At 54.4% G+C, this 20974-nt stretch overlaps 1 protein-coding gene across 1 annotated transcript; it reads right to left on the reverse strand.

The window, feature by feature from the left end:
- Positions 1–7373: 7373 nt before the first annotated feature.
- Positions 7374–19277, reverse strand: SLC48A1 (solute carrier family 48 member 1). The gene is made up of 3 exons (XM_084303767.1): positions 19096–19277; positions 9869–10036; positions 7374–9211 (listed from the first exon to the last, which is right to left on the reverse strand). Exons 1-3 carry the CDS (start codon positions 19232–19234, stop codon positions 9075–9077), a joined length of 444 nt encoding a protein of 147 aa, XP_084159893.1. The 5' UTR covers positions 19235–19277; the 3' UTR covers positions 7374–9074.
- Between the last annotated feature and the right edge of the window lie 1697 nt (positions 19278–20974).

The raw sequence follows: 20974 nt of genomic DNA on the forward strand, positions 1-20974 counted from the left end.
GGAAGAAGAATTTGGGGGCATGGGGAGGTTGAGTGAGCAGCAGGGTAGAGGGCTGCAGGGCGAGGACCCTTCCCCACACCACCGGTACTTTGCTGCCCATGAGAACCAAACTCCATCTCTGCAACAAGGCGTAAAACACCCCGCAGCATGGTCTTGGGCAGAAAGCAGACTGTCCAAACCCAAAAACCCTCTGAAACCCTCATGAAACAGGGCGCAGCAGCCTTGTCTCCATCCCAAGATGCTCCAGGAGCCCTCAGAGTGCTTGGGGAAGAGAAGGTCAAAGCCACCAGGAGACACGGCGCATCCCTCCATGCTCCGGTCCCCCGATGTCCCTGTGACCATTCGGGCACCTCTGCCCACCTCCTGGAGGGCAGAACTCCCTCCTGTGCTGCTTCCCATCCTCTCCTCCCTCCCGGTCCCAGAGCAGACACCACTCCCAGCCCCAGCAGCACATGTGGGAGGGCCCTGCAAGCCTTCAAAGCCCCGTCTGGGGAGAGACGAAAGGCCGGTTAAACTCCTGGCCGGAGATGAAAGGAAACTCTCCCCTCCGCGCCTGGAACGAGTTGCTGGTGCTTTGGAGCCGGGGCTGAGGCCCATTTCCTGAGCACCATGGCAGGAGCTTTCATTTGCAGAGGGACTTTGCTCACGAGGAAGGGGGCAGTGGGAGCAGATGGCCGTGGCACTGCACCCTGTCCCCGTCCCCAAGCGCAGGGGACGCATCCCGGAGGATGCCACGAGGACGCTCTCCATCGCTCCCTCCCCACCTCCCCCAAGGCAGCTCAGCTCAGGGGTGACAAAACCCTTTGTCACCACCCCTGGGGGGGTGTCACCACCCCTCTGGGGGTGACAAAGCCACCCGCAAGGACACGCTGCCCAGCGAGCAGCAGACAAAGGGGAGGTGCCGGATCCTGCGCCCGGCGCGGACACACAGCCCAGGGCTGAGGAGCGGCTGGCTGGGCGGATGCGAGCGACAGATTTTCCTCATTTTGTCAAAGGAAATTCTATTCCGATTAAAACCCGTTTGATCTCGATGGAGGAGGGGGGCAGGGTGGGGGCAGGATTGGGTTTCTCTCCAATTGTTGGGCTTTATTGGGCTAATGTATCAGCTAAAAGCTTCCAAGTAAGATTTAAAGGAAGGCAAGGCGAGGGCACGGGGCTGCAAAATCTGGAGAAGACTTCAAGGAGCTTAATAAAAAAAGGGATGAGCGGGAAGAGCCATGTGTGTGCGTGCGTGCTGCGGAGCCAGGTACCCCCTGACACCCCTGGTCACGGCTGCAGCCCCCCAGGGCTGTCCCCTGTGTGCCCCCTGCCCACCTGCATCGCACCACGGCACAGAAAAAGTGCTGGGAAGGGATCTCCCAGCTGATATCACAAGGGTTTGTGCAGGTCCATTAAGCTGCATGGTTTAATATGATGCTAAATAAAACCTACACAACTCACTCCGAATTTAGCATTGACCTTGAGCGGGAGGTTGGAGTAGGTGACCCCTCCTGGGGTCCCTTCCAAGCAGAGCGGTGATTTCTGTGATACCCATGCCCCCCTGCCTGCAAAGGGGACCAGGTATCCCCCTACAACTGCTCCTTCCCAAGAGATTTGCTGAAGTTTAAGCCCCTTTGCCCAGCTGGATGGGACGAGACCAAATTGTCCCTCTCTGGTGTGGGTTCTGTTGAAGGGAGAGCTGAGGTATGAGGGTTTTGCAGGGTTTTGCACTTTGTTTCTTTGAAACGGAGAGGGAAAACCTCACCGAGATGTTCAGTTTACAAGCAGAAAGCAAAAGAATCAAAGAAAAACTAATTTTGGAGAGTTTGAGGTGTCAACTCCAGAATTGTCCTGTGCAAAGGAATCAGAGCTGGGTAAGGATGTTCAACAAGAAACCCTTCAGCTGGATGCATAAAGAGGCCAAAAAATAAAATAAAAAATAATATATATATATATAAAAAGAAAAAAGAAAATGACTTCTGTGAAGTGTAGATGAGCTTGGGTTGGAAGCTGCTTCAGACACATCCCCAAAGGTCTCTGTGATGGGGTGAGGAGGATGAGGACACAGCGAGGGTGCAGCACGAGGAGCTCGGAGCCGAAGGCAAATCTTCGTGCCGGAGCTCCGAAACTCAGCGCAGCGGCCCCGATCCGCAATAAATATCACAGCTTGGTGGGAAATAAAACCGACTGAGCAAAGACAGTAAATATGAGGCTTTTATTGTCAGAAGGGCAAGAAAGGCAAGCGAGTGTGACCTCGGCAGCGTGCGGGGCTCGGAGGAAATCTGGAAGGCAAAAACTATCAAAGATAGGGAGATAATTGGATAAAAATGGCACAGAACGAGCTCACCTTGGGCTAACTCGATAATTGTCTTTGATCAAAAATTATTTTCCGAACAAAGGCCGTGCAGTAGAACTCCTCTGTCTGGACTTTATTAACACACTTGATAAATTGCTCCATAGGAACTGCTTTGTTAAACTGGAAAAAAATAAAAAGGGGGGGAAAAGGAGGCTTGAACTGGGGAAGGAATGGGATAAAGGGGAGATGTGGGGCTGCGGTGGGAGAGGGGCTGGCACCAAATGGGGGTCCCGTGGGGACTGCCTGGGGACAGCCTGCCCTTACGCTTCCATGTGCCTAAAAACTGGAAGGAACCCATCTTGATAAAGATTTCTTGCCACTTGCCATCTGGACATCCCATTTTATTCCCCTTCTCCTGGGTGAAGCTGCCCTCAAGCAGAGCTTGGCTGATCCCGTCCCACCGAGCAAACCTTCCCTGGGGTGAGAAACCAAAAAAAAAAAAAAAAAAACACCCAAAAAACGATCAGATTTGGAAAGGAGGATGAAAATGCATTGGTCTGGTGGGTTTTGGGGTGCAGGGGCTTCAGCTCAGTGCACTACTGCAAGCCAGCAGCATCCAAAATCAGCTCGGCACATTCGGGCATCCCCAAACCAGCCCCATCTTCTCCCAGTTTAGGGAGATAAGGGAGAAATCTGTGCTTTCTGAGGATGTTGGAGCCCTCGGCTTAGCGACCCAGCTGCCACTGCGTGCGATTTTTAATGTAATTATTCCCAGAACAAGCTCTCCCCCATGAGGCCTTCAAAGCGCTGCGCTGTGCCAGGGGACCTGGCTCCCAGGGCGCGGGGTGAACGGGATCTGGAGGAGCATCACGAGAGGAGGGAGAGCACCCAGAGCACCCCTTCCACTGCTCACCTTTTTTTTTTTGGGCCGTTTTCCTCTGCTATGATCATTCCAGTTCTTATTTTTTTTCTTTTTTTCACCCTCCTCTTTTTTCTTTACTTTTCCATCCCCGGGTTAGCAGTGGTGCACGGGACTGCCCTGCACCATGGGGGCTGTCCTAACAGTGAACCGGAGCCCCCCCAAACCAAAATCAACCACAGGGACCTCCGCAGGACACCGGGACCGGCTGATAACCTTGAGGCAAATCCACGTTTTGGCTCCTTTTGGCTGCACATCACCATAAATATTGTCTCAAAGGCTCTTCCCAGATACTCAACTTCAACCCGGCAATTTTCAGCCTCTTTTTTTTTTTTTTTTCTTTTCTTCTGTTAAATATTGGAACCATATTGAACCATTTTACTCACTTGGTTGCTCTCCAAACTGAAAGATGTCCTAAAAATAACTATTCCCAGTTCTGTGTGTGATGCTCAGCACCCCCCCTTCAGACCGTGGCTGCCTCCCAGCTCCGTCTGCACTCCGGTTGGCTTATCCCGACACTAAATCAGCTCAGCTGGGGACTTTTAATCCCACTGCTAATTTTTACCAAAGCCCACCTCTGCCTGCTGGCTCACGAGAAGCACAGGCAGGACCACGAAAATCCCCTTGGAAGGAGGCTCGGGATGGCAGGACCTCGCGCTCCACTCCCCCAGCATCTCCCTCATCGCGCTGCAGGAGCCCATTCGAGCTCCACCAAACCTCTTGCACCGAATCCTTTCCTCCATAAGTGGCCAGGGAAGGGGGCACAGCACCTGTCTGCAGTGCACAGAGCATAAATTTTGGGAACAGCCCCTGGAGAGTCATCACCAGCAGCTGGATTGAAGGTGGTGACCTGGAGAACGTGTCCAGGGCTCGTGTCCGTGCGTCCAGCATCCATACCCAAGCTCACCCCAAACCACCCAGCACCATCTCGACCTACCATGCCCAGGGCTACCCCGTGCCTGGGGCCTTCAGCACCCTGCTCTGGGGCCTCATCCAGCCCTGCCCCAACCTCTCTGTGTCTGGGGCCACCCCGTGCCCGCTACATCTTGCCTCAGCCAGCACACGATGGGATCCAGCTCCCTCCTGCTCCCATCAGGGTGTTGCGTGCAAGGGCTGCCGTTATAAAAATGGTATTTGGGGGATTTTTTTTTCTTTTTTTTTTAAATTTATTTTTAATTTTTTTTTTTTTTTACAAGCAACAGCCAGTAAACAAAGAGCAAATATGTGCTGAGTCGGCTCCCTCCTCGCAGGGTGGGTCGGCCTCGCTGCTGCAAGGCTGGGGACCGCGCTCGCAGCAAAGCGGGCGGTGGGGCCAGTTGGCACGGCATGGCACGGCCCAGTGCCACCAAACCCGGCCAAATTCCCCCCTTCTTGGCCGGGAGGACTTGTGGAAGTGGCCCGCTTGCCCTTGCTTTGCTCCGTGCTGCCAGCAGGTCTCCATCTCCGCACCCACGCGTGGGTGCTGCAAGCGCAGCTTCGGCTAAAAGCAGCAGGATGGGACCCCAGTGGCCCCGTCAAGATGAATGGGTGGACATCCTGAGGGAAATGGGAGGACTGGGCAGCCTCCTTGGGGACCTTTTGGTCCTCCAGCCGTCCTCCACCACTCCCAGTGCCACGCTTCCACTTCAGCCACCTTTGGGTCCCTCCATGGCCACCTCCAGGATGGTTGGAGACCTCTTTGTGCCAGCCACATGCCCTAGAGCTATGGGACCCACCCAAGGACGGCCCCAGAGCCCATGCAGAGAACTCAAGGCCGATTTTTATGGACCCAGCTTGCCCAGGGTGCCATCAGCACCCAAAGGCACCTTTCCAAGGGCCAGGTCCAGCGGCTCCAGCGAGGCTCGGCCGCAGAGGCCCCCGCGCCTGGCGGGGCTGCGGCGCTCGAGCCCTTTGAAACGCCGCTTCCGGCCTCCCCACATCTTGAAAGCAGATTGCTAAAATGCAAAAAATCTGTTGTTTTCCTTAATGCTGCTTTGAATATCTTCAAGCGTCGCTCAGGCAGGAAGACGGGATCAGGGCGGCGGACGTGGGCGAAGAGGGGACCCTCCCCGTGCCGGCCGTGAGGGCGCTGGGACCTCAACGAGGTGCTGGAGAGCCGAACCCAGAGGGTGCTGGTGGGCTGCAGGCAGAGCTGTGCTTCGTGGCAGGCTCCTTCCAACACCAAAACCCCTTTTTGAGGCACAAAATGCGTGCAGAGTTCAGCAGATGCCGCCCCGTTTCTGTAGGCTTCCTCGCGTGGCCAAGCGCCGCGTGATACGAACGCTGCTGCACCCCCAGTTGGGTGAAAAAACGGGGAATTTCGTGAAAAGTCTCCTGTTGGGTGGTAAAGCCTGCTCTGCCCTGAGAAAGGAGCTGGGGTCCCCAGGATTTTGGGGAGCCTGCAGGAAGGAAAGGGTCCTCATGCAAGGTGGGGGGCTGGAGGGGTGGTTTTGGACCTTTAGAGCCACCCGAGCCCCGGCTCCCCTCACATCCCAGCTCCAAAGCGCTGAGCCTGGAATTTGGGCTCGGCTGCTGCCCTGCCTGGTTCAGAGCAGGAGCTGGAGACCTTGCTGCAAGGGAGGAGAAGCCTCTTCCCATCCTGACCGGTGCAGCCCTACCCGTGTTTCGGAGGGCACCTGGATGCACTGGGCTGCAAATCCCAACCCGCAGCACAACGGAGCCACCCAGGGGACACCAAACCCCCAAAACCAAGCGAAGAGCCATCACATCTTTGTCCTACTTGCCCTGAACCTCGCAGGCAGCCCAGGAGCAGCTTCGTGGCCAGGAACCTACAGACAGGGGGATGTCGGGACACCACACCGGGTGGGTACCAACGTCCCCGAGCATCCCTCTCGCTGCGCCACCCGGCCACCCCGCTCAGCCCCAGGGCCCCGACGCAGGGGACAAGGCCCTGGGGAGGGCTCTGGTGCTGTCCCCGTCTGGTGCTGTCAGCCCTCGGCACATCCCCATCCACGGCAGAGACTCGGTGGCTCCACAGCAGAACGAAACCAGCTGGGATTTCGGCACGAAGGAGCCGGGAGCGGTGCCAGGAGCGACCTCCCAGCGCAGGAGCAGCTCCCAGAGCCGCCCGTGAGACCCCAGCGAGGCACGAGCAAGCCCCAAAATCCCCCCCTGGTGCACCTCATTCCCCCACAGACCCTCCAGACCCTCCTGGTGTGGGGATTTAGGTGAAAAAACAGCTTGGAAGGGGCTTGGTCCATGCCCCAAGGGGCTCCAACTTGGCTGCAGCTCCAAGGGGACCTCAGCCGGGCTGCCCTGGTGGTGCAGGACCCTGCTGCAGCCCGGGGGGGGTCCCAGCTCGCCCCCTCCGTGCTGCTCCACCGCTGCTCCCCATGGCCAAGCCGCTGCTGCCCTCCGCCGGCCGCTGCCCACCCTGCACCCATGGGTGCTGGCCTCCTGGTTCAGCCAGGATCCCCCCCTCCAGGCTGCTTCTGATGGGGTGGCAGGGGGAAATAACCCCTCCTGCCCCCAGCAGACCCCTCATCTCTCACCCCAGAAGCCCCCAGCGAGGCTGCTTGGGGTCCTTTTGGGGAAGGCAAGCAGGGATGGGGCTGAGCCCAGCAAACTCGTTTCGTTTGTGGCTGGAGCTCCCCCAGCTCCACTTGGACCCCTTCCTCCTGGAGGAAAAAGCTTCAAAGGGGTGATGCTGTCCCAGCGCCTCCCAAATTTATTCCAAATGTTCTCATTATCACGGCCTCCCCCCGGCCAGGAGACGGAAAGCAGATGATGGGCATTAAATACCTGGGGTCTTCTCCCTGAGCAGAGGTTTGGGAATCTCACCTGGGGCTGCAGGGGTGCACAATCCGAGATTTTTACCATTTATAAGATAACAACCCCCCCCAGTAAGTCCTTTGTGGGATCCCTCGGGGAGAAAATTCACGGCTCCGAAATAAAAGCGCCCCTCGAAGGTGTGGTTTGAGGAGGGGGAAGACATGGCGTGAAGTTTTGGGAGGAAAGAAACAAAAAAAAACAGATAAAAAATACCGTATCGGGTATTGCTACGTGTGGTTATAGGTGCTGAGGGTGCAGTAAAGGTTAAAATTGCTGTGGTTGTGCATCGCCCCCAAAAGCTGAGTGTTTTGTCCAATTCCTGTCCTCCCCACGCTCCTGCAGGCTTTCAATGGGAAAGGGAAAGAGCCGGGATTTAACAATTTTATAGAACAAATTCTGCAGACACCGTTTTGGTGAGAAAGACGAGTGTATTTCTGCTCTTCCCGTGGTGTCACGCACGAGTTACACAGCGCAGCTTAGTACAAGGAGACACTGGGATACACACGAAGGAGCCCCGCCGTGGATCGCTCCATCCCGCTGCAGGACCGAGCCTTACACCAAGCGTGCAAACGAAGCGTAAACGATGTAAAAATATATTATATATTTACATAGACGATCTCTTAAAAAGCTGAGATGGAAGTAGAAATTCCAGAGCTAAAACACGTCAGGGAGAAAACGGGGTGGGGTTAGATGCTGTGAGCGGTTTCGTAGGCAAATTTTAGTGTCACAAAAATAAACTTTAAAAACCTCCGGGGTCAGCTGAGGGGATTTTTGGGATGTGTGCCCGGGAAGGGAGCCCCGATGCGCTGCTTGCTGCGAACACGTGGGCAGAGTCGTGCTGGGGAAACGTGAGACGAGGGATGGCTTCTTGCAAACACCCACCCTAAAACCTCCCGCAAACCCCGCGTCGGATCCGTGGCAGGGAATGCCGGGCATGCTGGCAGCCCGACGTCAGCAGAACGGGAGATTTTAGGATTTAAAAGCCTGAGTATTAACCTTGTAAGCACATTTCACGTACGCAGCCTTTTGTCGGGCTCCAGCAGCCTCCAGCAGGTTCCCCGGCACGGCTGGCTTGGTGCATTGACCCGGCGTCCCTCCAGCTGGGTAAATTGAGGATCTTCCCACCCGAAAACCAAGGGAATGCTATCCAGGTGTTGTCAGCTGCTTGCAAAATACCCTCAGCAGCTCCATTGAATTATTACGTGCTCAAACCTCTCGCCTTCCAAAGCAAAGCAGGGACCAGTGGCAGCGCAGATGATGCCTATATCGGGCACTCATTTTGGAGGCTTGCTGGATACCTTTTTTTATTTTTGAGGACCATATCTCCTTTCCCTCTCTCATCCTGCTCATAAAGGGAAGCCGAGCCAAGAAAAGGAAACGCTGCTACCTACGGAAATATTTTTTTTAGAAGAATCATGTTCAGGTTTCTCCTGAGGTTCAGGTAAGCAAGCCCTTCCCCAGCGCACCTGCCACCCAAACACCTTGTTCTGCTCCCTAGAAAATTTAGCATGAAATAAAATATTAAATTCCTTCTAGGTTAGCAGCCAGAATCAGCACTCTCCACCCCATCCCCTACTACTAGTTGTAAAAGGGTAGTACTGGAAGATGCGTGGTACTGCCTGGAAGGGACCCAGGGATTTGCTACGAAGGAAGGCCAGCTCTCCCTCTGAGGAGCAGAGCAGTGCAAAAAGGAGATGATTTCCACCCAGCAGGGTTTCTGGGCACATCTGGGCACCCACCTGGCGATTCCCTCGCAAGCACGAGGTGTCGGGGTGCTGTGTGGGCTTCCTCCCCACGTGGAAGCCCAAGGACTTGAGGGCAACACAAAGAGTGGGTCTGGGCCTGCTGTGTGTAAGCAGACGGGGTCTTTTGACCCGCTGCCAGACACTGGGACTCCCGGGCAAGTTACAGAAAGACTGGATTGACATCGTTAGCCAAACTTTAAATGGTTGAGTAAAAGCAATTAGGAAGAACCCCTACTGCAGACAGACAAACCAAGCAGCACTGGGTGAGTTCCTTCTCTGCCTCTTGCGCATCTCTCGCGTGTACCATGCCTTCGGGGGGCAGATCAGACCTCCAGCACCTTCAGACGGGATTGAAGTCCAAGTGTTAGAAGTCACTGAGGATACTGATGTCTGCGAACTCGTTCCTGTACCGGTAGGCGTACAGACTGAGCAGGAAGGCCCATTTCAAGGAGATGAAGCTCCAGACGCACGACAGGTAGTAGCTTCTGGGATCAGTCAGGGCTAGGAGAGAGAACAAGGACACAAGGTGCATTTACAAACCGTTTTATTCCTTGTGCAGCCTGGCCAGAAAAAAAAAAAAAAAAAAGAAAAAAAAAACAACTCGGTCCCAAATGAAAACGCAGCCCCCCAAAAAAAAAAAAAACAAACACGATCCTTCTCCCTTTGATCTACGGCCAAGCAACCACTGGGAGGAATGACACGAGCCCTCATATGACACTTGCACAGCTCCCAGGGACGCGGCTCTGCGTGCTGACTAAGCTCCGAAGGCATTTCGCCCCGCTGGCTCGTGTTTAGATTTCAAAGTCCTCGCCCACCTGCTTTACGAGCGCTGAGGCACGGTGTTTCAGAGCGCTCCCCTCAGCTGTCAGAGGAGTAAATTCCAGTTTCTGCTGAAGACTAAGCTGGGAAATGGGGATTGTTTGCAGGTTTAGCAGGGCGGCTATCAGACAGCAGCAGACGGGCGCTGCCCTAGGGAGTGGTGCCCATCGGCTCTCGTGACAGCAAAAAAATGAAATGCTTTCTGGCACCCTCCCCAAAAACCTCACGGTGCCTCTCAAGAGGTGGCAGGAGCCCCCCCCCAGTCTGTTCCTTCCCACCCAGCCCCAGTAAGCCCAGTAGCACCAGCCGCTGCTCCCAATACTGCTGCCAGGTACTTACACTGGTGCTTGGTGATGGCCAGGACGAGGAAGGTGCAGATCCCCACCACTGAGAGGGCTGAGAAGAGGATCCCGATGAAGAGGAAGAACCTCAGCCCTTTTAACCAGGTCCTCCAGTAATCCTGCACATACATCACATGCGTGATTAGGGCCCAGAGCGCCAGAACACCTGCTCGATCAGACAGCAAGGGGAATCAGTACCGTGCATCACACCACGACACAGAAAGGTGCTGAATAAATACACATCCCAATAACCGCCCCCAAAAAATCACCCAATGTTAACGCTTCATTGCCAGGGCACTCAGAAAAGAGGGGTAAGAAGGCTGCCCGTGTGAGCATCGCCCTCCGCAAGCACCCCACAGCTTTAGGGCAGGCTTTAGGGTACAGGTCCTGATCCCAGGCTGGCACAGAAAGGGCTTTGTTCATTGAATGCATTCCCCCGAACAATATTTTCATTTTCCTGTGCTGAGCAGCCCCATTTGAAAGGGCCCTGCACACACAGTGATCCCTCGAGGGCCCTTCCAAGCCCTAAAATTCTGATTTATCGACTCCTCCATGCAACCTCGGGGACAGCAGCCGCAGCCAGGCACCTCCCGAGAAGCAGCTCACCTTTTTACAAAACCCAGGGAGCCCCTTTTACACCCAGGGCTGACGAAGACCACCCCACGACCACTCACTTCAGACACCCAAGGAAGACCCAGCTCAGCACCCCGCACCTTTTGGCTCCAGCACATCTCCACCTAACCCCGCAGGGCGTCCACGCGCACAAATCCCCTCCGAGCCCTTGAGGTGACCCAAAATTACCAGCCACTGGGATCCGTGTCACCGTCTGGCTGCCCTACAGGAAAACCTTTGTTTTCCTTTGCATTTATCCGCAGAGCAAATTTACTCCTTATGCTAAAGAAGGGTTACCACGAGGAGGGGACAGGACCACGCGCTGCTGTGCCGATGGATAATTGCACAAGAGTACAAGGAACACGATCCAAAGCTCTCCCAAACGAGCTTAATTCAGGTTTTACCCAATTATCACAAAGCCTTCCTGTCCTCCTTGCTGTTTTCTGTGCTTTCAGAGAACCGTACAGCTATTTCTATTTTTTTTTTCCCCAATTTATTTGGAAATATTCTGACAGCAGCTTGAGAGCTTGAACCGCGTGGCCCAAGCCCTTAACTCACAAAGGAAGCACCGGGGAACAAAACCCACAACGCTGCTGCCAAGCTGGTCGGATTTTCAAAGGGCTGTGACATTTCTGTCGGCGTTTCTGAAAGCAGAAGGGTGCAGAAGTTCAGCTCCCAGCTGATTATTTACGTACAATTCCCACTTAGGGCAAAGCACGCTCGGGAGGTGCTGAAGGTGGACGAAATCTGGCTCCGCACTCCTGGGGCTGGCCCAAAACGTCCCGGTTACACAAGCAGACAAGCAGCTGAGCACGTCCAGGTCTTTGTTTTGCGTTTTAAGATCAGCACGGCTTGCGGAGAAGCAGCAAAAGGCACTTCCAAGGGCTTAGGGGACCGTTCCCGACCCACATTTCAACCCCCTTGTCAGAAGGGAGAGGAAATGAGGGAGCAAAAGGCACGAAAGCCCCCAAGTACCGAGCACTTTCTGATGTAAGGAGAAATGACACATCCTTCCCTGATCCTGTGCTTAAAAAATATGCTATCTTTTCACCAAATACGAAAGAAAAAACGAGACCAGGCACTCGGTGTAAGAAAAGTGGGTCCAAATCCTTAAAGAGCTGCCCGCTGCTCCTCCTTTTTGCTGCCACCTCCTGTAGACGTCGTATTTTAAGGGTGGCAGCAAGGAGGGAGGAAAAAAAGGACAAAAAAGGACAATAGCACTGCTAAAATACCAGGCTGCTTTACGAGGTACCCAGTAATAACACAGAACCCCCCTCTGCAGCTACCTTCAGTGCCTTCGGGTGGTGCCAAGTGGCTACGGACACCCTCCACGGTGCCCCAGAGGAAGAAAAAAGGTGGAGGATGGAGCAGAAAAGGCAACTTTTCACTAGGGGCACTCCAGATTTCGCTGCTGTGGCTCTCCCCAGGGCAGCAGGGATGCTGCTGTGCCACGACGGGGCTGGCAGGAGGTGTTTGGGAGCTCTGCAGACGACCGTGATCACGCTGGCGATGCCTTTCAGAAAGCCTGCCATGGGATTTGGTGGCAAAGCCCAGCGCCCAGCTCGCTGATCCACCACTTCCTCGACTTCAGGTTACCCTTAACCTCGTGCTCGAGCAAGTTCAACCCACATTTTAAGAAAATATATTTAAAAAAAAATAAGGAACTTTGGCTTTCTGATTAGCAAAACCAAGCTGCTTCCCCACCGGCGCTTTCAGATGACTTGGCACAATTTATCTGAAGCGCTGAGTCAAGCTGCTCGTGTTTCCACGCCAAAAAAGCCTCTAACGCCCCAAAAGCTCTCGTGGTAAGAACAGAAGAAGCACATGAGCATCACCAGATCCCCCCCCCAGCCTGCCCCTGCCTCTTCCCCAGCCCTAAAGCCTGACACAGCGCTCGAAAGGGAGCCGTGGGGCAAACCTCAGCAGTAAATCCCTAACGGTGACAAGGCAAAAAAACCCAGCTCCTCCACGTGCAGAGCCGGGTCACACGGCCGAGAGGCACAGAGAACCCTTTTACCCCCAAAATATCACCAAAATGTTCGTTATCCCATGAAACAGGGGCGAGCGGGGTCCTCGCCAGCTCCGCCTGCCTCTCCCCTGCACCCCTAAAACACCCCAAAAATCCTTCAGCGAGGCTACGGAGCTTGCAGAGCAGCAGGGTTTGGTGTTTTTTTTTTTCTCCTAAAAGGGCAGAAAAAGGCTACAAGAAGTTAAATCAGCTGGCAGAGCTGCCTCAAGAAGCATCCTCAGCGGCAGAGGAAACGTGCGTGTGCTCAGACATTGCAAAAAGCAGTGAGAGCAGGACTCTGGTCCTGAATCCCCCAAAAAAAGGGGCCAGCAGCTTTAACACAAACCCCTCAGCTGGATGTAGGCAGCAGAACAGCAGCTAACTCATTCACCTGTGCAACTGCAAGCAAAAAAAAAACACATTTTAATAATTTTTTTTTACTGGAATAGGAATAAAAGTCACGGCATTTAAAGCCTGCAGTGATTAACCGCAGGACCTTCAGCATCCTCAAGCCCCCCCAAATCCCCTCCCCATCCACACCTGTATTTTTGGATTGCATTTTGCATTCACCGAGAAGCAGACCCAGAAGCTGCAGTGACATCACCTGCTGGAAATAACACCAAAAAACCTTCCAGGGAAAGGTTTTGGCTGGGTGGATTTACTCCAAGCTGGAACCACCCTAAAAACGAGAGGCACCGAACAAAACACAATCGAGGGATTTCCGACAGAGAGCAGCGGGAAAGTTGTTACCTTTAAACCAAAAAAACAAAACTAATTATCCAAAGTACACAAAGCTCCAGGAAAAGGAAGCTGGCCCATCAAACAACCACGAGAACATCTGAAACAACAGCGACAGGGGCAGGGTTTTTTTTTTTTTTAAAGCCCTTTATACCTATGAGCTGCTGTTTAATTCATAGTTGAAATATAAAAACCTGCAGCATACTGGGACACGCTTAAATACATCCTAAAAGGCAAGTCCCAAAGCCAGAGCGAGCTCAGCCTGTAGGGAAGTGCAAAAAAACACAAAATCCTAAATATTTTGGTAAGCCAACCAACAGAGAGGCTGGCACGCTTCAGCTGACGTGGGACCAAACTTTCGCTTTCTCCCAGCGTAAAACCAAAAAGCTGCGAGCGCAAAGAGGCTTCCTCAGAGCCCTGCTCGTCACGGGCAGCAGTTTTGGTCCCTATAAAAAAAAAAAAAAAAGAAAAACACAAAACAAGTCGCATTGTTTGGCAGGGAAAATGCAGCGCAGCTGCCTTCCCGGAGCTCGGAGCAGCCAGAGGCCACGTCTGCACGCCGTGCTGGGACGCGGCGTACGGCACCAACGGGCGGGCCAGATTCGAGGGAAAAAAACAACAAATGCGTGAGCGAGGAAAAAAAAAATAATTAAAAAAAAAAAAAAAAAAAAAAACAAAAAAACAACAAATGTGTAGAGCGAGGCCAAGAAGCTGAGCACAGGAGCTCTCCTGCCAGCTGCACGGAGCTCCAAGCGCTTGCGGACGACGGGACAAAGCTGACAGCGAGCAAAATGAGAATAAAAATGTAAAAATGAAAAGTATTAAAATCTACTTGCACTGTTCTGGAAAAGATGAAGTCTACAGTGAGCAGCGAGAAGAGTTTTTTCAAGGCCTTCTGTCATTTTCCATCTGCACAACCTCTTTTTACACATTCTGCTACTCAGCAGCACCCGTTTTAAGCTCATTTTTCCCATTTTTGAGTTGCAGAAACGTTGCCTTCGCTGGTTGATTCCCAGAAAGGGTAAAATGCTCTCTTCTGGCACTCCGAGCCAAGCCAGCTCAGCATCAGCTGTTTTTGGAAGAGGTTAAAAACGGGTTTTCTCTTAGCAGCAATTCTGCCAAAATAGCTAAGGATCAACACCGAAATATTTAAGGAAAACAGCTCTGGGAGGAGAGGAGTCTTTGGAGTATTCTCGTGAAAAGCCCTCGGTAAAACCTCCCTCTGGGCACGTGCAGCCGAGGGCTTTGCTGTTTATTTTGGGACGTTTCGGTTCAGAGGAAAGCAGATTGGGCTGCTCGGGCGCAAGAATTTAAAAAAAAAGGGGATTTTTGAAATAAAATTTCAGCTGCTTGCTCGGCACCGGGCTGGCCCAAGCGGCCGCGTTTAGAAGCAGGAAATGGAAGATGTTCAGATTTCGGATGCTTTGTGCCTCTGCCATTCATGCTGAAGACGAAACCAACATCACATTTTCCACGTAGGAAGGATTCGGTTCTCCCCTCGCAGTGCAGTAAGATCACAGCGAAGCACAAACCCTGGGCTTTGGCTTTGTGCTTTCTTTTAGCGTGTTTTTCCCCACCTTTCGCCACTGCTTAAGACAATAACGCAGGCACAAGGCACAACTTAACTTCTTTTTAAGTATTTTGTATGCAAATCCGAGCAATTGGAAGTGTTTTATTCCCGCTATGCTTTTTTTTCAGAGAGGGACCAAGCCAATCTGCCTGGATTTCCCAGGATTTTCCTCTCGGTGCTTTCAGAAAATCGTAATTTTTGCACGCCGTGGGTGCTGTGACCAGCCTCAGCCAGCTTCTACTCCTTCCACTTACCAGATATTTTTAAAGTTTCGAGGGTCTGAAAAGTGCGCTTTGTGTTTCATCTTCCTTGCAGCTGCTTTAATATCTGGTCCACATTATGTTCTCAAAGCACAAGCTCTCTATTTTGCCAGAAATATCTGAGCAGCTTGGAAACAGCCAATAAAGTCTCTTTGGAGTGGAAAAAAAAATAAAAAAAAACACAACTCTTTCTCTATTCAATTTAAAGAGAGAAGATACACACGCAAGAACATTAAAAGCCACTCGGGAAAGGGCTGGATCCATCCTGAAAACGTTTAATTGCTTTCTTCTCTTTTAAATTGCCCCTGGCTGAACGAAAACATCAGTTTCGTGGAGATTCATGGCTTACTTCAAAAAAAAAAAATTAATTTAAGGCGGTGAGGGGGGGAGGTCAAACACACAAACAAGCACTGAAGTATAAAAGCCACTGTGAGTAGCTCGAAACGAAATGGCAAACCACCGAGACGGGCAGCATTAATTCGGGGATGACTTTTGGGGTCCCGTGATCGATCCGTTGAGCTGCTGTCCCGGGGGTTATCGGAAAGCCTCGGTCGGGTGTCGCTGCTTAGAACAAGGGGCTGATAGAGGAGGTCTGCCCCCGATTGAAGAGGATGAGAAAATTCCCATGTGGGCACGCCTGGAGGCAGAGCTGAGATTTAGAGGATTAGCGAGCTGATCTTCCCGGGCGCTGTGGTTTTAGGGGGGGGTTATTATCATGAAAAGCAACCAGAAAGACTGGAAAGGGGGTTGCTCAGCATCTGAAATTGCACGCTTCTGGTTTCATAACTAGAGGGAATTGAGGGCTCTGGTTACAGACTCAGCACAACCCGACCGCCCGCCCCTCCGCAGTAAACTTGCACGCTGCAGCTCGGGTGAAATGAATTTGAAGTTTCGTTCAGATTCCAGTGACTGCATCCAAGCAGGTGAAAGTTAACGAAACCAGTAGTGGAAGACGGATTTCAAAGGGAAACACAGGAGGAAAGGTTCTCTGGATGATTAGGAAAAGATAAATAAAGCGATTACAAAGCCAGGGGTTCCTAATGGCAGGGGTATCAGCGAGGCTTCTTACAGAGATTAAAACAGAGCCCAGGACAGCACAGGAGAGAGGAAGCACCCAGATAAACATCCTGAAAAACACGCCCCTGATAACACCAAGTTCACATCAGCAAAAATTTAGGCAGGCTGCAACCCAACGTGGGCAAGGGAGAAGCAAAGACACCCAGCAGAGGTGATGGGAGAACCAGAAAGAAAGCTGCAACCAGATCAGCACACACGAGCACGCTCACAGAGAAGGCTGGCAGAAGCCTCAGCTTAATTAGAGGCACGTTAATTAGCAACTTTTGCTAAACTGCCAGCTACACCAGCCTAAACAATCCAGCCCCCCCCCCATAAAGTGTCAGCGCTGCCAGCCGCAACAGCCGGACCTGCAGCTCACACAGGTGCTCAGATCGCTTTTGGAAGCTCCTGAACGAAAAAAGGCACTTTTTGGCCCAAAAAACAAAAGCCTTGGGTGAAGACAGCGACCCCACGGAGCGCACGAAGACACCTCCAGCAGGGTTTTATGCTCGCCCCGTGCCACCAGCAGCGCCCACGCACCGCGCTTGAGCCGTGCCGGGGGGATTAGGGGAGAAGCCGTCCTTCTGGCTGCGTTAAAAAAAAGTTGCAAGAGGGTTTTTCGGAGACCAAAGGGCACACGGCAGTGCCTGAGAGCGAACGTTGCCGCGTCTGCACAGCGGAAAGTTTCAGCCGCTCGCCCACTTCCTTCCCTGCCACTCTCTGCCAGTGGAAATTAAGAGCTGGTTGGCGTGCGACAACAAAAAGAGGTGCCAAAAACAAAACCCCGTGAAATACCTGAAACCGAATGACCTGCGGTGTCTAAACACAAGGCCAACCTCCTACACGCTGTTTTTTTTTTTTTTTTTTCGTGGAATAAACTTAATTCAGCAAGCAGCCTTCGCTTCGGTGCATGGGGAAAAAAAAACAGCAACTTTTTTTTTTTTTTTTTTTTTTTTTAAGGCTCCCCCTCCAGCAGTGCCCGAGCACCCTACCCATGTGAAATGTCTGTCCCTGGAGGCTGGCACAACTTGGCTTGAAGGCTTGGCTGGCAGCAGAACAAATTTCAAAGGTCCTTCCCGTACACGAGTGGTTCTGTTCCTACTCGATCCCGGCCTGTTTGCAGGACAGCACGCTACACGTGATCAGCTGGGGAGCATAAAGGAGAAATCTCATCTCATTTCGCCTGTTGGAACACGGAGAGCGAAGCAGAAGGGCAGGAAAAAGCAGCCGAGAGTGGAAGATGACAGGAGCCTCTTAAATCAGCTTTGTCACAACAGCGAAAGACGCTGAAAGCCTTTCTGATTATTTCTTAATGCGTTTCTGAGGCTTTGGGGATCCTGCCGAGGCTCTGCCTCTGGATGTGCCACAGATGCTCGCGAGCCTGCAAATTCACCGAGTGCAACCTTGCAAGTGGCTGTTCTTTTAATCTCGCTTACCTTGAACCTTTAATCAAAATTAAAGATTTTTGGAGGAACGGCAAGAAGAGGGCGAGGGAGCTGAGGGAATCGGCCGGATGGCAAACCTAGCACAACGCTGGGCATCCCAGCTGCCCTGATGGCACAAACACCCAGGCGGTCACAGCAGCATTGGATTCACCCGTGTGCAAGCAGAAATCCGGATTCTTTACCAAATTTCACTTCCCTTTAAGCTCTTCCACCAGGTGGTTGCTTGAATTCAGCCAGACAAAACCCCGGAGCTGGTGAGCAGAGGGATGGCTGCGATCTGCTCCAACCCAACCATTAACTAAAAATATATAACTTAAACACGATATTGATGCATCACTGATTTCAGAGGAAATAAAGATGGTTTTTTGCAGCCTGTGGCCTGTCCGAAAAGCAGCTCAAACGCTTGTCTCAGAGCATCCAGCCCAGATGCTATCAGCGGGTACAAACCTCAGGAAGCGGGCAATTTGGGTTTTTCCTGAAAACCCAGAGCACGCGTAAATGCTGCTTTCCAGGCCAAAATCTCGCCGGGAAAGTCAACAAAACTTTAAAGTTCTGAAGTTTAAAATAAAAGCCTCTTTTCGGTAAGAAGGCCGGCCGGCACCTGGGGCTCCCTGCATGCAGGTGCGGTCGGCGTGTCCCAAAAAATGCTGCTTGGTTTCCCCAGCTGCAAACACAGCCAGACACCGGCCCCTGGTCCCAAGCTCCCCAAATACCCTTGGGGGAGGCCAGGAGATGCCCCCAAGCCCCCACCTGAGCCTCGAAGCCCCCCGAGGGCTGTCACAGGGAGCTTCCCACCCCTAAAGGGCCCCCCAAGGATCCCTGAGTCCAGCTCCTGGCTCTGGACCCCGAACCCCAACCACGTTTCCGAGAGCGTTGGGACAGGGATCCCCCAACTCCAGGGCTGCGACCAGGTCCCTGGGGATCCCATCCCAGCACCGAGCACCTCTGGGTGCAGAACTGCCCCTGGAGCTCGCCTGCCACAGCCCTGGGCCCAGCACCATGGGCTCAGCACCAGCCCCAGCACCATGGGCTCAGCACCCCGGGCATGAACGGCTCCTGCCTGCCATGATCACCCCCCCAGCCCCAACCCCAGCACCTTGGGTCCAGCACCACGGGCCCCAGCCTCAGCCCCAGCACCCCAGGCCCAGCACCCCAGGCCCAGCACCAGCACCCTGGGCACGAATGGCTCCTGCCTGCCACAATCACACCCCCAGGCCCAGCACCCCGGGCCCAGCTCCAGCACCCCGGGCTCAGCACCATGGGCCCAGCACCAGGGCCCCAGTGGCTCCTGCCCGTTGCAATCTCCCCTCAGCCCCAGCCCCAGCCCCAACCCCAGCACCCCAGCCACAGCACCGGGCCCAGCACCAGCACCACGGGCCCAGCACCCCGGGCACGAACGGCTCCTGCCCGCCCCGATCTCCCCCCCCATTCCCATTCCCATCCCCAGCCCCATTCCCAGCCCCATTCCCAGCCCCATTCCCGTCCCCATTCCCAGCCCCATTCCCAGCCCCAGCCCCGTTCCCGTTCCCAGCCTACCGGAGAGCCCCCCGGCGGCGGCGGTGGCTGGCTGTCGGAAGGCAGCGGCCAGGCTCCAGGTGAAGAAGGCCGAGAGCCCCAGCGCGCAGCCGGTGGCCGCGTAGGCCAGGCGCAGGGCGAGCGCCCGGCTCACCGCCATCGGAGCGCTGCGCCGCCGCACGCCCCGCCCACCGCCGCACAGCCCCGCCCACCTCCCGCAAACCCCGCCCAGCCTCGCCAAGCCCCGCCCACCCCCGCGCTTAAACCCAATGTGCGCCGCCGTCGAGCCACGCCCGTCGGCTCTCAAGCCACGCCCACAATGCTTAAAGCCACGCCTAGCAGGCACAAGCCACGCCCACCACCCGGCCCCGTCTCGGAGTCCCGCCGCTAAGCCACGCCCACTGTGGTCGCTAAGCCACGCCCACTGGCAGGGCGCCCCCCGGCGGCCCGGAGGATTTGGGGGGGAATGGGGAGGGGGAAAAAGGGGGTGGGGGGGTATGGGGGGGGCGTAGGGGGGGTATGGGGGTTATGGTGGGTTATGGGGGTTGTGGGGGGTGTATAGGGACACGGGGGGACATGGGGAAATGGGGGATTTAGGGACACGAGGGGGGCATGGGGGTTATATGGGGTTTGGGGGCGTGGGGTCATGGGGGGGCACATTTGGGAAATGGGGGACAATGGGACACGAGGAGGGCACAGGGGTTATGGGTGGGTTATGGGGGGTATGGGGTCATGGGGGGGACATGGGGAAATGGGGGATTTGGGGACATGAGGGGGGCATGGGCATTATATGGGATTTGGGGGTGTGGGGTCATGGGGGGGCACATTGGGGAAGTGGGACACGAGGGGGGCATGGGGGTTATGGGGGATTATGAGGTGCAATAGGGGCATGGGGGGGACATGGGGAAATAGGGGATTTCCCAATTTCAGCCCAATTTCTGCCTGCGGCTCCCTGGCCGCAGGGCACCCCACAGTAGGGCCGGGTGCTCAGCCCGGCGCCCTAGAGCCTGTTGCACGCTCGGCCCTGTCTCCTAATGCTTTTTCCTTCAATTTCCGTCAATTTAAGGCAAAGTTTCCGCGTTTCCGGCCTGGCTCGGCCGCAGGTGGAGGAGTCCCTGCTCTAGATGGCAGCAGCCTCCTTCCCTTTAGGGCCGAGCCACCCCAACACCAATTCCCCTTCACCTCCCTCACCCCGCAGCGGGGTCTGGAAGCCCACCAAGGCCGGAGCTGCCCCACAGACCCCCCCCGAGACCCTCCCCAGGTTCAGCCCCCGCCGCCAGGAGCCTGGCTCCGTCCTCTCCCTAACCCCAAAAGGAGGGTGGGAGGTGACCCCAAAGCTTCTGGGCCCTATAGGGTGGATGAGGCCTGCTCCCCCAGCTTGTCCCCATTGGAAGTGCTCCGGGCTGTGACCTTTTTGGTGGCTGCCCCCAAATTCCCTCTGTTTTAGCCACAAATGTCCCATGTGGGTGGCACTTTGTCCCCGTTGCCTCCTCGTGCTCATAATGTGACACGGGACGGGTCCGGGATGGGTCCCTGTGGTGCCACCACCCTCCACCACTACGGGGCCACCAGCTCAGCCCATTGCAGGGCAGTTATTTCCCCTTGTGCGGCCTTATTTTTAAAGAACCACAGAACCACGAGGGCTGGAAAAATCCTCCAAAATCACCTGCTCCCCCTCCCACCATCACCCCCCGAACCACGTCCCCAAGCACCACGTCCAACCTCTCCCTGAGCACCCCCAGGGACGGTGACACCAAAACAGCCCCTGGGCAACCTGTCCCAACGCCTGAATGCTCTTTTCTGAGGATAAATTCCTCCTAATCCCCACCCTACGAGATCCCATCCAGCGGGGAGGATTAATTAGAAACATTTGGAGGCTGTCGGGGATGGATCGAGATGT

Source organism: Netta rufina (assembly GCF_964035555.1).
Source record: "Netta rufina genome assembly, chromosome: 30".
In the NCBI taxonomy this organism is placed as follows: Eukaryota; Metazoa; Chordata; class Aves; order Anseriformes; family Anatidae; genus Netta; species Netta rufina.